The sequence below is a fragment of the Eremothecium gossypii genome, chromosome II, assembly GCF_000091025.4.
Source record: "Eremothecium gossypii ATCC 10895 chromosome II, complete sequence".
Taxonomy (NCBI): domain Eukaryota; kingdom Fungi; phylum Ascomycota; class Saccharomycetes; order Saccharomycetales; family Saccharomycetaceae; genus Eremothecium; species Eremothecium gossypii.
The window spans coordinates 544,572-559,181 of NC_005783.5; the positions used below are offsets into that span (position 1 = coordinate 544,572).

Here is a 14,610-nt window from a genome sequence, read left to right on the forward strand (position 1 = left end):
TAGGCGAGCCTACCGCTACGTGTACATAGCTGAAAGACTAGATATTATATAATGTCGAACAACGTGCTGCACTGCGGCAGAAGGATGGCTTAAGAGTCGTTGTCCTCCTCCTTGACGATCTCTGGGAAAAGCCGTCTGCCGACCGGCGAGGAGAAGAGATCCTCCACTGTTATTGCGAGCTCATCGCCAAGGTCGAAACTGAACTGGTCATCCTGGTCGTCCTTATCGCAGGCCTTCACATCCGTTGTAAGATCGTGCATCAGTAGCATCTTACCTGTAAGCACGCTACGGGTGCTGCTGCTACACGAGCATGCGCTGCTACCGCTGTTCCCGCCGATAACTAGGCTGGGGCTCTGCGGCGGAGCATCAAAAGAGAAGCTGGGCCGTCTTGTTGGCAACAGAGTGGCCACAGGGTCTGGCTGGTACGCTCTCCCAGCAAGACCGTGTCCTCCCTCTTGGCCCTGTTCCTGAAATATATGCTGAGAATTCTGTCTTGTTAGAATGGTCTTGGAATCTCGTTTGAATCTGGCCAATTCGAGCTCATGGTTCACATATGAGTCCATACCGACGTAATGACCCTGACAGAACCCTGGGAAGGCTTCTATAAATGACTTGAAGCCACCTTCCAGAACCACGATGTCAGGATAGTGCAGCCTAGGGTATTGACCATGGTTTAGTATGCGGTCGTAATTCCGTAAGTGTGCCGCTATTATTGGGCCCCTGTATGACGAGTACTCGCAGTGGAACACCAACAGTGGTGGGCGCCCTGGATCTGCGGAGCAGCGCTGTATGCGTTTCTGGATAAACTCCGCCTCCAGTTCTCGCCGACTGGACACGTTTATAGCATTCTTGATATGGCCAGCCTGGAACTCATACTCAAAGCGGCAATCGATAATGTAAACCTCAGAGTAGTGGGAGGAGAATTTGCCATCCAAAATGGCCGCCAATACGTCCACACTGATCCGGGGAAGTTGGTCAGTTGACGAGTCCTTCGTGTGCCACGGGATAGCACTGGCTGGAAGTCTGGAATCGTAGACGTACGGAGGGACACTTTTGCTCTCGAGACCCCTACTGCACACTGGGTTCGCAAAAGCCTCGCCTCGCGTGACGCCGCGTTCGGCAGGGGAATCGGCTGGGGGCTGCATACCGCGCAGCATGCAATTGCAGCAGTGCGAGGCATGTTGGACGGCAGTAGCGTGCGATGGCTTAAATTCGCGCTTGGCAGAAGCGCTACTGCCCTGCCGCCGGTGGCTTGGCGACCGGTACACCGTCCCCGTGCTGCAACGGCTCACCGGGCCTGGCGGCCGCGTGCATAGCCCTCTGTCTCGCTCTTTCGCATTGTCCCCGAGATGCGGCTCGTTTGCAGGCTCTGCTCCCTCTGCCGGCCGTCCCGGGCTTTTCTTGAGCTTTAAGAGCGAGTTGAGGTTCTTCAGGAACGAGCTCGATCCGCCATGAAACGAGCTTCTCCTGCCTTTGCTGTCGCCGGCCTCCTGCATATGTAGTGCACGTCGAGATCAACTGCGACGTAGGCAAAATAAGCCTGCTATTCTGCGATTGTTCCGACGTGCAGATAGGGCACTTGGCTACTACACGCACTGCGTCCTCTGCTGAGTCTTGTGCTGACTCTCTTGGCGGTCAAAACGCTGCACAGCCTAAGGTCTCACGGGGCCTGAAGCGACACCGATATAGCTAGGTGCTCGAGTAAACACTATTAAGTAGAGAAAGTAGGCTTTTTTTTGTTTACAAAATAGAGAACCATTTTCATGTCGTTGTCTAAAATAACATCAAAAACTGTAAAATGGTAACGACTTCTGCGCCTGGCGCGGCGTGCAGAACAAAGGGCTCTCGACCTATAATTTGCATGGTGATCCATTTATCAACATGGGTAAGCGTTACAGACGATTACAAGCGCAGTAGTAACTGCGGTGTGTGTGGGGATGGTAACGTCAGACGGAATGCGGATTTAAACAGCTGCCGTGATGCGTGAATGTAGACGCACGTTTACCTATGAGATTCTATCAATTCTATCGATGAGTCCGTAGTGAATATACTGGATACATTTGAGGAGGAGGAGGAGGAGTGCGAGAAAATCGTGCCTGTGAGGGATTCGGAGGGCTGCTGCCCTGCGGATCTGTGCACGACAGAACGCGCGATTTTGCGCTTCCAGGTGGAGAACTTCTTCTTTACCTTGCTCATCTTGGAGGAGTGGTCGCCGCAGTGCAGGGCCAGCTGCGTGAGGACTTCCTGAGCGGTAGGCCGGCGGGTCCAGTCCTTGCACAGCAGGCCGTGGGTGACAAAGACGTAGAGCCACTCGAGATCTGGGTCCGCGGGGTCCTCGGGCAGCGGTGACAGCTCTGCAGTGACCACCATGTGGTATGTCTCGAACTCGTTTTCGCCGAAGAATGGGAGGCGGTTCTCCAGGATGCAGTAGATGGTCACGCCGAGCGACCAGATGTCGACCTTGAAGCCCCGATCGGGGTCGTCTGCCGCCGGACGCCCGGACGGACTCTTTCGGGAGTTGCCTTCCTCTTCGAGGGTGAAGTCGCACAGCTCTGGGGGAATGAAGGCTGGCGTGCCCACGATTTTGGACACCTCGTCTTGAAATGCTCTACTCCACCTTTGTTTCTCGGGATCATGCTTCCACCATGGCAGGTGGTCTGGCTTGAGGATCGAGCAGCCAAAATCTGAGATCTTGGCCGTCCCGCGGGTACCGTCCAGTAGTATATTCGATGGCTTGATGTCGCGGTGCACTATGCCGTGTTTCTGTAGGAAGGCCAGCCCCAGACTCAAATCACGTAGCACCTTTAGCGCGAATTCCGCACGCGTCACCGAAGGCTTCATGAATTGGCACCACTGTTCAGGAACCTGCTGCTTGGAGGCACGCTCCCACTGGAGCTCGCCCAGCGATGCAAACTCTTGGATCAGCCAGACCCGGTCTGACCTCGGCGAGTCAATTATCTCCAGTAACCTGCTGACATGCGGATGGGGGGGCAGCTGCCCGTGGATCAAGCACTCCTTGCGGATGCGTAACAGGTTCATTTCGATCATAATCCAGTCGCTGTCGAGATACTCGACAGGAATGGACGTCAGCGATTTCGTCGAAGAGCGCCGGAAAACCTTGTCCGTTGGCTCCGGCGTTGCGGTGAGCGTCCCGGGCGGCGTGCCACCGCTCGACTGCAGCCGCGCACGCTTCCGCATTATCTGGTTCATGGAGAATAGCGACGATACTGGACGCTTCATGATGCACTTTAAGGCCACAACCTCGGCCGTATCATGCTGGCCCCGCCGGCACCCGGCCACCCGTCGCCCCCGCAGGACAGTCCCGAAACGGCCTCGTCCTAACCGACCCTCCAGCATATACTGGTTCACCTGCACGCTTTCCCGGCCCCCTATCAGCCGTGTCGTCTTTTGCAGCAGAACCATCTCCACCAGCTTGTTATACTCCTCAAATAACGCTGCGTATGTTACTGCGTCCCCGCCGCAACCGCTCCTCCCCAACACCGTGTCCGTCAAACGAGAGCTGCTACGGCTGGAGATGCTGCGCAGCAAGAGAGAGTGTCTCCCTTCATTGAATTGCACGATAGTAGGGTACGACTTCATGCTCCCTATGCCCTAGCACCATGCAACTGGTTTTCTATTGTCGTCAGGCTCTCTATGCCTGTCCAAACTATCTTAAGCTGCGCAACTTTTGTCTGGTTGCGCGCCGGAACCTCATCCACTAAGCGAATCCTGGCCAGCTAGCAGCAACAGGGAAACCTATGACAACGTTACCAGAACAGTGCGAAAGAAAACAGTTATATATGATTACCAAAAGTAGAAGGTATTGATATATTGAGTATGTAGTATTTATCATCTCCTCTGTTGGCGTACGGGACGTTGTGTCAGCTTGTATGCGCTGTATGTATCTCTTAATGCAACATCGGGTATTCGCATAGATGTGTGAAAGTCAGCCTTTCTTGGTGGTTGGTGGCGTGTCTTTTATATCGCCATGCTTGCGATGTGTCTTGAGATGCTGCGACAGATTGTCGCTGCGGCTGAACTTCTTATCACAATAGGTGCACGGAAACGGCCTATCCGATGAGTGCACAGAGCGTATATGGCGCTTCAAGTGCTCGCTGCGGCGGAAGGCCTTGGTGCATTCTTGGCATTTAAATGGCTTCTCCTCCTCTTCAAGGGGCGAGGAACTCTTGCTCGCGCGCGAAGCCTTCGAGACGCTGGCACGTTTGCGCCGCGTCGGAACAACATAGGAGGGATTACGCATGTCATAGGATGTATTGTCGAGGCCGTCAAGCACAGCGGGTGTGATAAATGTGCCCGCGCCCGGAAGGCTTTTTGGATCAAGCTGCTGCGCGACCGACAGACGCTGCTCCTCGTGGTCATCGTCGTCCGACATCACTGCACTCTCCCATTGAACAGGTTTCACCTTGTTCACGTCCCCATACAGCTTGTCCATCAGCACTGGATTTGCGCCATCTATGACAGACATAGATGCACGGTGCTTTTGTACACGGTGCGGTTCCGAGACCGAGTTGCTCCGCCGGGAGGCAGCGGCCATGGCAGACGATATTATATTAGAGCCTGAGGCCGAGGTGGTTGGTGCTGCCGAGCCGGTCGGATTGAGGGAGCCTGCCCGCATCCGTGTAGAGGCTGTTTTCGAGGGTGCATTGAAGTTAATGTTGTATTCGTTCAGTAGTTGTGTTAGTTCGTTGTCGATCTTGAACACCGATGGCGCGACCGTGCCGACGGCAGTGGCCGAGTTGCTGTGCGACGAGCTCGCGGTGGTCATATGACCCGTGGCCGACGTGGCAACAGGCGTGGTGCTGTCGATGTTGACGCCCGATACGCCCGATAGCATGTTCGGCGTTGGAGACTTCTTAAAAGACATCAAATCAATGGAATTACGCTGTGGATAGGTCGCGCTGTGGCTGCTGCATATCGACTGCCGCTCGTTCGACATGTTCCAGAAGTCGACCTGGTGGGATATGGACCCTCGCGAGTGCTGCTGGTGCGGAATTGAACCCGTTACCACATCGCTCAGGCGCCGTTGCCCCGGCGACAGTGCCATCTCGTCGATGATCAGCTGGGACGCGCTACCGTGCGCAATCGGCTCGTCTATGAGGCCGTCGTCCGCAAACATCGACGAGCCTGCGCCACTGCTCAGCAGGTTCGGGTTGATGAACTGCTGCTCCGCCTGCTGCAGCGGCAGCAGCGACGTATGCTCGTCGTGCACCATGTCCAGCAGCCCCGAGTCCCCGCCCACCTCGCTCTGCAGCAGCATCTGCGGCGAGAGCTCTGTCGACGTCGTCGTGCGCCCGCTGGTCACCGCGCTCGCCGCTTGTGCTGCAAACTTGCTGCGCTGCCGCTCCAGGTCCCACTGCCGCTCCTCCTGCTGCTGCACCATGTCAGAGAACGCCGTGTTGTCGTCCAGCATCGCCAGCAGGTCCGTCATCGCCGTTGGCGTGCCCAGCTGTGTCTTGCTGCTCTTCAGCGTGTTCGGCGTGTCCACCAGCTGCGGCGTAACCATGCCCTTGTCTGCCGGCTGCGCCGTTATGTTCAGCGAATTGTTCGAGTACAACCCCTCCGCCCCTGTCAGACCCATGGCCGTCGCGCCCTGCCCTAACTCAGCGCCAAGAAGATACGCTGTGTATTCTGCAGAAGTCATGCTGTGGTGTGCCCGCACTACTGCTACTCTCCTTTTTATTTTTTTAGCCCACACTTAGTGTACGGCTGCTCTATACCGTTATAGCTTGCTTCGCTATCCGGACGCTTTTGTTCTCACCTTATCTGCTGCTCCCGAACGTGCAGTGCAACAGTTCTGTGCGACTGTTTAATATAGCTCTTCCGAGTCAATTCTGCGCGCACCTCAACTCTTCAACGTTGGATGCTCGATACTTTTTGCAAAAGAAAAAGCGCCACAACTGCGGTTACCAGAAGAAGCTCTTTATATAGTTTATATCCGTCGAGGTAGACCCACTGACCTAACCTGCACGCAACTTGGCTGTGCAGCTAGTCCATCCTTACTTCTCCGAAATTCTGTTTGTATCTATATCTCCCGCATCTCACGCTTTTCGCGCAGAGACCCAGGGGAGGACACACGCAGGCCCTGGTTCTGTAGCGGGACTTGCCGCGCCTGGGACGCAGGTCAGAGAGCTGACCCAGCCAAGGAGAAGGGCTTATGGAAGCCATGCGGCCATGGCACGTCATTGGCTGGGGAAGGCTGGGCCCTGCAGCGTGCCTGCGGGCGAGCCGGGTAATGGGCGGGCGGGTAACGGGCGGGTAACGGCGCGCGGGTAACGGCGCGCGGCGGATAAGAGGCGGGCGGCGGCGTGGCGAGCGGGCGAGCGCACCACCAAGATGCAAGGTGGGATACGGAGGAAGCAGGACTTGCTGCCGCGATACAACACGCCGGCGACGCGGCAGGCGGGGCTCACGACGCCGCTGAAGAAGCTGCTGGCGTACCTGGTGCTGCTAGGGCTGGTGTTCTTGGCGGTGCGGACGGGGCTGTCGGGCAGCGCGGAGCCGCCGGCGGTGGAGCTGGAGGCGCCGCGGGCGCCGCCGGTGGAGGAGCGCGTGGCGGGGGGGCGCGAGGCAGACGTAGCAGGTATGTAGTATAAACGTTCATGCGATGTTCGCGGAGCGCGCGGAGCCGCGCTCCTGCCACAGCGTGTCGCCGGAGCACGCGCAGACGACCTTGTCGTTCTGCCACGCGCCGGCGCTACGCGCCAGCACGCCGACGGCGGCGGCGCCGGCGAGCGCGTGGCCGCGGTCGGCGCCCACGAGGAAGCCGCGGCCGATCAGCGCCTGCACGGCGAGCGGCGCGACGAACAGGGCGGAGCCCGCGCAGAGGTCAGCGCCGAGCGGGCTGGCGCGCTCGCACGCGACGGCGTCTTCGAACACGTGCCACGCGGGCCCGGTGGACGCCGCGCCGCGGGACACATCACCAGACGCGCGGATCGAGGCGTAGTACTGCGCAGGCCCGGGCAGCCCGTTGAGAGTGATGTCGAAAAGCGTTTTGTTCGGGGCGACTTGTACAGCCCGGACTAGGCCGCGCACCGGCGGCCCGCCGGCGGACGCGCTTTCCAGAATGGCCACGGCGGCGCTGTCCGGCTCGCCGGAGCCGCGCAGGATCGCGTCGCGGCCCGTGGCTGCGAGGGCCTGGACGATGGAGCTGGGGGGCGCGATGCCGCGGACAGCGACGAGCTGGCGTTCCAGATCTGGGGTCACCTCCTGCACGCCGGGCACCGCTCGCAGAGCGCGAGAAATCTCGCCAGTGCAGTCCCCGCAGTGCATGGGCACGGCGTAGGTCGCCTCGAAGGATTCTGAGGGGTCGATCATGTCTATGTATTGGTTAAATTCTATCCAGGCTTCCGGGCCAACTACGAACATCATCGGGAATAAATAGGCCAACGGTGTGGGACTAAAACCCAAACCTCCGGCGCATGTATGTGTAAGCAATGTAGGCAAGGATCAGCATCGAGAGCGCAATGCTGACGAACCACGTCAAAGAGTCCTGCTGCTGGCCAGGCACGATGACGTTCATGCCCCAGAGACCAGTGATGATATTCATAGGCATGACTATGGCGCCCAGAATGGTTATCTTACCGAGAACGTCGTTCATGTCGTTGTTGACCTTCGTCATGTCGATGTTAATCTGGGCCAGGTAGTTGGAGTGGGAGCGGCTGAGCAGTTTCTCGTAGTGATTAAGGGAAGCAACCATGGTGATGATGTGGTCCTGGATGTCGCCCAGATACATGCCGATTTCCGAGCGCGGCGCGACCTCCCACTGTTCGTTGCAGCGCTTTGCGAAACCCTTGATGACATCAGCCTTGGAGCCCAGCAGGCGGATGACGCTCATCACGCGTTTGCGGCACTCGCCGATGCGCCGGAGCATGTCACCCTTTTTTTTCCAGCCCATGATGTTGGCGTTTATGGTGGACTCAGTGCTGGAGGACGAGCGCGAGGTGCCGGTGCTCTTGCTGCCGCGGCTGAAGGCGGTGCTGCGGGAGTGGCGGTCAAACGGGAAGCTGCCGTCGTCGTCGGAGCAATCCTCTGCGTCGCTGTCGTCGTCAGAGGAATCGTCGATATGGTGCATGTTGAGGATCGCGTCCTCGATATCGTAGACCTCGTCCTCTATGAGCTCTATCATTGGGGCGAACGCGTCCGTGATATCGTCAATCAGCGCATATGCGATCCAGTCAGCGGTCACATTGAGGTAGTCTTTTAGCAGTCTCGCTCTGCGGCGGACGTTGATCGGATGCGGGGTGGGCGCAAAGTGGAAGGTTAGGACGCCGGTGCGGAAGACAATGATGTAGACGTTCAATGGCTCCAACTCGCCGTCCCTTGGCTTCCGCCGGTCGCCGGACTTTTTCTTGTACTTTTCGTTTTCCTCTATCTTTTTTTTGATGCGCCTTTGGTAGCTGGAGGTGCTGCTTCCCGCGGCGTTTTTCGCAGAAGACCTCCTGCGCATCTTCCTGAACCGAGAAAACCACCCAGCCTTGCTGTCCTCTTCGGCACTTGACTCTTCCGCGCCGCTGCCTGCATTTTCCTGAAATTGTTGCTGGCGCTTCTTTTTTCTTGTTGACCGCTCTGCGACAATATCAAAAGACCTAAAACAAACCAAATAATAGTCCCTGAAGAGTTCGACTTTTTCCCGCACTTCTCCCAGGAAGATATCCTCCGTAGTTAGCGGATGAATGCCGAAGGCCTTACTCAAGACCTTCATTTCTTCCTCGGTGGGATTGAGCACGTCCAGCCAAAACGGTTGCGGGTCAGGCATGTCCCAGCTGCCGGATTGCTGCGCGGTGCTCGCCGGCTGAACCGGAGTTGAGGCTTGGGTCTCAACGGGAGTGCCGCTGCCCGTCCCCGCGTTCATTCCCGCCGCAGCCACCGAGGGATGATTCGGAGCGTGCTGTGTGCTGTTCTCATTGTTCGCAGGTGCACCAAGGTTGGCTAGATTCGCGTTACTGGGAGCACCGTGTACATTGGGGTTGATGTTGCCGGGTGCATGTGAGACTGCGGCAGTCCCATTGGCGTTGTTGGAGCCTGCGCGGTCGCCGCCACTATTAGAGTAGACACTGCCAACGAATAGCTCCTCAAACCTCTGACCCGGTTGTAGCAGACCGGAAATAGTTGGTGAATGTATCGTCGAGTCCAGATCTTCACGAAAGTAGGTGAACCTAAATGTCTCTGGGTTATTTGAAATGATATGGGGCGGGTACTTGATGTTTCTGCCGGCCAGAAGATCGCCTCTTCCATGCCCAGACAAATCACGGGTGGTTGGCTTACCGGCAGCATTCAACCCGGGAAGATCGAAACTCCCACGCTTCAAATGCCATGGGGTCAGTTTCTTAGGACGTAACCGACCTTTCCGCAGTTGTTCCGTCTCGTTGACCCGAGTATTACCCAATTCCGGCATATCGATGTTTGTAATAATAGGATGTAGAAAAGCGATTCCGTTATTCTGCATCGAGTCTGCGGTGTCGTCATCGTCCTCGTCCTCGTACCGGAAGTGAAAATCCTCAGCGTCGCTGAGGGCCTCACGCTTCAGCCGCTGGATCTCTTCTTTAGAAAACTCTTCTAAAACGCTTACGTCAGGCCATTCTTTATAGCCATCCTCGTCCACCTCATCTATGGGAAGACAAACATCGTCCAGAGAGGAAGACTCGCTCGACCGCCGAGAAGAAGGCTGGGAGTTATACTCGTCCGAGGGCCTATCCGAGTGTGCATCGGACGAGAAAGGGTCGCGCAGCTGTTCCTGTTCCCGCTTCATCTTAACATGCTCCATCAGCTTGTCCATGTCGATCACCACGTCAGCACGCCTGTCGCGCGCTAAAGGGCTCTGGCTCAGCTTGTCCGGAAAAGTGGAGAGGGAGCCGTAGTCCTGACCACCAGCAGCCCGCTCGGGGTCGCGCAGCGATGCCTTGGAGGAGTGCCGGCGCCTCCGCGGCCGCGAATCGTCCTGGCTGTGGGCCCCGAACGGGTCGCGGAAGCTTGTTTCGCGTCCCTGTCGCGCAGTGCCCTCCATGCTCATCGCGCCAGGCGTGCTGTTCCGCGGCATCGTGCTCGGCCGCCGCCAGATGGAGTTCATGCAGCCCGATGCTGCGTTCTGCGATGACGCCGCCGCATCCATCACCGCCATGGACTGCCGGTGGTCGATGAACGACGCTCCCGCACCGCCGGAGGCGCGCCGCCCCATGGTTGAATCCTCGTCCGAGTCATGCAGCATGCCCCACACCTCCGGCTTGCCGAAATCCTTCGCGTACACAGCCGGGCCGGTCGGGCCGCCGTCGCAGCCATCGTCCGGCGAGCTGTGCTGGAAAACCGACCGCCGTCTGCCCTTCTTCTTCTTCGCATGTTTGCCGTTCTGTCCCGTGCTCTCGTGAAGCAACGGGACAGCCAACTCTCCTGAAGCCTTGTCACTCATCGCTTAACCGCTCTTGCTTGTTAGCCCCGTTAACCTGCTTGCATCCGGCGCTCCATTGGCCCTTTCTGCTGATGTGCACCTGTGTGGCTACGAGCAAGAAAGCTGGCTACCGGGCAAAGCGCACGCCTCCGCGTGGGCATGATCACGTGACAATTCTCTACATACCGGAGGTCGTATATATGGTCCTTGAGGGCTACGTGCTATCCCGGCGCCGCAATAGCGGCAGGACTTATTAATTAATGACTTCTTTGCGGACCGGCCGGGATCACTCCTCCTCGCTGATGTCCTCGTCCCGGCGGCGGACCTCAGACTCCAGCGCTTGAGCAAAGTCCTCGTCGCTCGAGTTCAGATCGTCGTCGTCGTGCGCGGCCGGCCGCGGCGGGCATGCGTCGTCCAGGCGCGGGTTGTCCAGGCGCGGGTTGTCCAGGCGCGGGTTGGCTGGCATGCGCTCGCGCTTGCGCGCTTTCTCGCGGCGCTCGATGCGTGTCTTTTTGTTGGGCTCCAGCTCTCGCACCGGCTCCGCGCGCGCCGGCTCGGCCGGCGGGCTGCGGCGGCGCGCGGACCCGAAGCTGCGCAGCGCCTCGTCTATCTGCCCGCGGTGCTGCAGCAGCTCGTCGTACTGCTCCTCGGTCAACGAGATCCCCTTCTTGCCCGGCTTCATCTCCCCCGTGGCCGACTCCTGGTAGTACTCGCGGATGTCCACCAGGTTGATGTTGCGGAACTGCCGCACCGTCACGCGCTTGTTCTTCCCCAGCTCGAAGAACACGTTGTCCTCGGCCGCCTCCTGTGTCTTGCGCTTGCGGTACCGGCCCGCCCCGGGCCCGCTGTCTGGCACCGCTACCGCATTGTATGCGCTGCTGTACCGATGCGCACCGTACAGCTGGTTGCTCGGGAAGCTGTTGAATGACATCTGCGTTCTCAGTACCGCTCCGCTCTGGCTCTGTTCAGCCCGCAGTCCAGAGTTATATAGGGAACGGAAGTGAAACAGCTACTACAAAGTGAGCATGAAAAGACCCATTCAGCAAAAAGCAGCAGACCTATGAAAATTACTCGTCCAAAAAGAGAAAATGCCAGTTCACGGCAACTGGCTACGGTAGCGGTTGTCAGGCAGGGTGACGGCGGGCATCCTCTGGACGGCCGCGCCGCGGCGCGGTTGCGGAACAGTAACGATAACGCATCGCACTATATATGCGGTGTGCAGTTTTTCAGCGACGTCGACGTCGAGAGCACGTGATGGAACTCAGGACTACGGTTAGACGTGTGAAGGAGCTGGATATCGTGGAGCTGCCCGAGCTGATCCTTGGCGGGGCGACTCTCTCGCCGAGGTACATCGACGATCCTTACGAGGTGCCGACGTTGGGGCTTGTGCGGCGCGCGCTGGAGGCCGGGATATGCGCGATTGACACGTCGCCGTACTACGGGAAAAGCGAAGAGATCTACGGGGAGGCGCTGGCGGCGGTGCGAGATGAGCACCCACGGGAGACATACTTCATCTGCACCAAGGTGGGGCGCGAGGGCCCATCAGACTTCGACTACTCTGCAGCGCACGTGCGTGCGAGCGTGCATCGGTCGTGCGCGCGGCTGCACACGGAGTACCTGGACCTGGTGTACCTGCACGATATAGAGTTTGTGGAGGCGGCGGGGATCTGGGAGGCGCTTCAGGAGCTGCGGCGGCTGAAGGACGAGGGCGTGATCCGGTTCTTTGGGATCAGCGGGTACCCGGTGGAGCTGCTGCAGGAGGTGAGCGAGCAGGCGTGCGAGCGGCCGGATGTGGGTCCGTTGGATGCGGTGCTGACGTACTGCCAGCTCACGCTGCAGTCTGTGCGATTGTTGGAGCAGGAGGAGCGCTTCTTCCGGCAGTCACGTGTTCGCGTGTTGGGCAACTCGTCCATCGTAGGGATGAGGCTGCTGCGGTCGGGCGGGCCACGCCCATTCCACCCCGCGTCTGTGGAGCTGCGACAGTGCGCCGAGGAGGCGGCCGAGTACTGCGCGGCGCACGGCACGGACCTGGCGGACCTGGCGACGCGCTACAGCCTTGCGGAGTGGCACGGGCGCGGCCCCACTGTGCTGGGCGTGAGCACCATGGACGAGCTCGAGCGCGCCCTGAAGAACTACCACTTGGTGTTAGAACAGGGCGGGCTGAGCGAGAAGGACACGGCTCTAGTCGAGCACATTCAAAAACGCATATTTGCGGACCACTTGAATGAGAACTGGCCCTCTGGACTCTGGTCGCGGTTTCTCCGCCGACCAGGCGCGGTTCCTACGTAACTAGCTAGCTGAGTATCTATTGTGCCTTCTTGGCTGCGGTGTCCTGAGGGCCGCTCTCCGTGCTACTATCGAAGTGGGTCTCAAGGTTCTTCTTCTGAGCGCGCAGAGCGGTGAGCGACGCCTGTTTGCCCTTGAGCTCTTGCCTTAGCAGCTTCACCTCCTCGGTGTCGTCCCCCGCCGCCGCAGCGCCGAGCTCGTATTGGCGTATCAAGCTCTTGAGGATATTAATAACCGTGGGGATGCAAATGCTGAAGTACAGGATGAAGCCTGAGATGTAGAGGTTGCGCTCGTTGTACGCCTTAGTAGCGAAAGTCTGTAGCCCAGTGTTTAGCGGATCCTGCGTGGCGCCCTCGGAAAACCGCTGGGTGGCGCGCTGCGCGCGCCACCACGAGTCTAAGAACAGCATACCGACGAGCCCATATAGTATCACCCCTACCGTACGCAGCTGCCCGAGCTCCTGCAGTTTATCATAGGAGCGCACGAACAGCCTGCGTATGCGGAAGGGCAGCGGGAGCACTAGCACAAAGAGCACCGACATCTCCAGGATAAGGACCAGGAACAGTAACGTAAGGTACATGGACATCTTTCAGGCGGTTTGTGTGTGTGGCAGTTGAAGACTTGTAGCATCGGGAGTCGCCGCTTTTTCTGCCCGAGGGGGTATCAGGTTTTAGATTCCGCCCTTGGCAGGATTTAAACACGGTCAAAGCGCGCATCCGTTAATTCTACAAACTGAATATTATTTTAGCATAAATCATTATAAAGGCAGGGGCTCGGCCTAATGCACGCCTCCCCTAGCACGCTCTTGGCGGAAAATTCTCTCAATGCGCGAAGTTCCGTAGGCCCATTTGACGGTGGCGGCGCTGCAGCCCAACAACCCCGCAACAACACCGGCGACGCCCAGCCATCTCCCGTAGGGTATTGGAGTAGGCGCACCAGTATGCTCGAGTGCAGCCCTTCTGACGGCGGTTCTCTGGAATGCTCTGACGAATGTTGGGTTCATATTATCTGTGGTTGTTTGTTGTTGGATGAGAGCTAGGACACAAGCTGTTTCGAAAGGCCACAAGAGCTCTATATATATGCCATCCGGATTACAGCATCCTCATGTGGCATGCAATTTGTGTTCAGTCCAGTGCTTTCGCGGTTGCTGACCTCTAAATGATAGCGTGATTTTCGGTCCTTGTCATCGCTCCTGACAGCGGTGGTGCCACCTGAGGCGGATTTGACTTTTGTCGGATCACCCGATTTCCCCGGAAGGCAACAATGACAACGGACAAAGTGTGCTATTGAAAAGTACAAAAAGTATACTTATTTAGAGACGAAGCTGGCATCTACTCGTAGATCCAGGATAGCTGGTTTAGCTTCCAGTCGACTAGCTCCTCCTTCTTGAACCATAGGTCGATTTCTCTCTGGGCGGATTCGACAGAGTCGGAACCGTGGCAGACGTTTCTGCCCATGTCAAGAGCAAAGTCGCCTCTGATAGTGCCTGGGGCGGAGTTCAATGGGTTCGTTGCGCCCAAGATGACACGGCCCTGCTTGACAACGTCCTTACCCTCCCAGACGGTGGCCAAAATTGGACCAGAGGTCATGTAAGCCAACATCTTTGGGAAGAAAGGCTTCTCCACATGCTCAGCGTAGTGCTGCTTCAACAAGTTCTCGGTTGGGGTGACAAGCTTGATGCCGACAAGCTTGTAGCCACGGCTCTCGAAGCGAGAAAGGATTTGAGAGATTAGACCTCTCTGGACACCATCTGGCTTAATAGCAATGAAAGTTCTCTCGTCGGACATGTTTACTGTGGCGATTTGCGACGTTGGCGAAGTGGATACAGACGGAAGAGGTGGGGAAATACGTTGATCTTTTGAATGGACGCCTGGCAGATCTGGACATCACATTGGGTGTATGGGTTGTTGGCTCTGCAGCGT

General features: G+C 57.9%; 10 protein-coding genes across 10 annotated transcripts; 2 read left to right on the forward strand and 8 right to left on the reverse strand.

Annotated features, from left to right (window-relative positions):
- Positions 1–89: 89 nt before the first annotated feature.
- MIH1 (putative tyrosine protein phosphatase MIH1) lies at positions 90–1,496 on the reverse strand (the record flags this gene model as incomplete). The annotated part of the gene is made up of 1 exon (NM_208386.2): positions 90–1,496. One exon carries the CDS (start codon positions 1,494–1,496, stop codon positions 90–92), a length of 1,407 nt encoding a protein of 468 aa, NP_983033.2.
- Positions 1,497–2,001: 505 nt separating this feature from the next.
- ELM1 (serine/threonine protein kinase ELM1) lies at positions 2,002–3,600 on the reverse strand (the record flags this gene model as incomplete). The annotated part of the gene is made up of 1 exon (NM_208387.2): positions 2,002–3,600. One exon carries the CDS (start codon positions 3,598–3,600, stop codon positions 2,002–2,004), a length of 1,599 nt encoding a protein of 532 aa, NP_983034.2.
- Positions 3,601–3,946: 346 nt separating this feature from the next.
- Positions 3,947–5,662, reverse strand: AGOS_ABR089C (C2H2-type zinc finger protein; the record flags this gene model as incomplete). The annotated part of the gene is made up of 1 exon (NM_208388.2): positions 3,947–5,662. The coding sequence occupies one exon, from the start codon at positions 5,660–5,662 to the stop codon at positions 3,947–3,949; it is 1,716 nt and encodes a 571-aa protein (NP_983035.2).
- A 692-nt stretch (positions 5,663–6,354) lies between these two features.
- AGOS_ABR090W (uncharacterized protein) lies at positions 6,355–6,609 on the forward strand (the record flags this gene model as incomplete). The annotated part of the gene is made up of 1 exon (NM_208389.1): positions 6,355–6,609. One exon carries the CDS (start codon positions 6,355–6,357, stop codon positions 6,607–6,609), a length of 255 nt encoding a protein of 84 aa, NP_983036.1.
- Positions 6,610–6,618: 9 nt separating this feature from the next.
- On the reverse strand, positions 6,619–7,335 carry CCS1 (copper chaperone CCS1; the record flags this gene model as incomplete). The annotated part of the gene is made up of 1 exon (NM_208390.1): positions 6,619–7,335. The coding sequence occupies one exon, from the start codon at positions 7,333–7,335 to the stop codon at positions 6,619–6,621; it is 717 nt and encodes a 238-aa protein (NP_983037.1).
- An 82-nt stretch (positions 7,336–7,417) lies between these two features.
- On the reverse strand, positions 7,418–10,423 carry MNR2 (putative Mg(2+) transporter MNR2; the record flags this gene model as incomplete). Its single annotated transcript, NM_208391.2, has 1 exon — positions 7,418–10,423. The coding sequence occupies one exon, from the start codon at positions 10,421–10,423 to the stop codon at positions 7,418–7,420; it is 3,006 nt and encodes a 1,001-aa protein (NP_983038.2).
- Positions 10,424–10,688: 265 nt separating this feature from the next.
- Positions 10,689–11,333, reverse strand: SUB1 (chromatin-binding transcription coactivator SUB1; the record flags this gene model as incomplete). The annotated part of the gene is made up of 1 exon (NM_208392.2): positions 10,689–11,333. The coding sequence occupies one exon, from the start codon at positions 11,331–11,333 to the stop codon at positions 10,689–10,691; it is 645 nt and encodes a 214-aa protein (NP_983039.2).
- A 278-nt stretch (positions 11,334–11,611) lies between these two features.
- On the forward strand, positions 11,612–12,691 carry ARA2 (D-arabinose 1-dehydrogenase (NAD(P)(+)) ARA2; the record flags this gene model as incomplete). Its single annotated transcript, NM_208393.2, has 1 exon — positions 11,612–12,691. The coding sequence occupies one exon, from the start codon at positions 11,612–11,614 to the stop codon at positions 12,689–12,691; it is 1,080 nt and encodes a 359-aa protein (NP_983040.1).
- A 16-nt stretch (positions 12,692–12,707) lies between these two features.
- On the reverse strand, positions 12,708–13,274 carry AGOS_ABR095C (ABR095Cp; the record flags this gene model as incomplete). Its single annotated transcript, NM_208394.2, has 1 exon — positions 12,708–13,274. The coding sequence occupies one exon, from the start codon at positions 13,272–13,274 to the stop codon at positions 12,708–12,710; it is 567 nt and encodes a 188-aa protein (NP_983041.2).
- A 745-nt stretch (positions 13,275–14,019) lies between these two features.
- Positions 14,020–14,475, reverse strand: YNK1 (nucleoside diphosphate kinase; the record flags this gene model as incomplete). The annotated part of the gene is made up of 1 exon (NM_208395.2): positions 14,020–14,475. One exon carries the CDS (start codon positions 14,473–14,475, stop codon positions 14,020–14,022), a length of 456 nt encoding a protein of 151 aa, NP_983042.2.
- Positions 14,476–14,610: the final 135 nt, after the last annotated feature.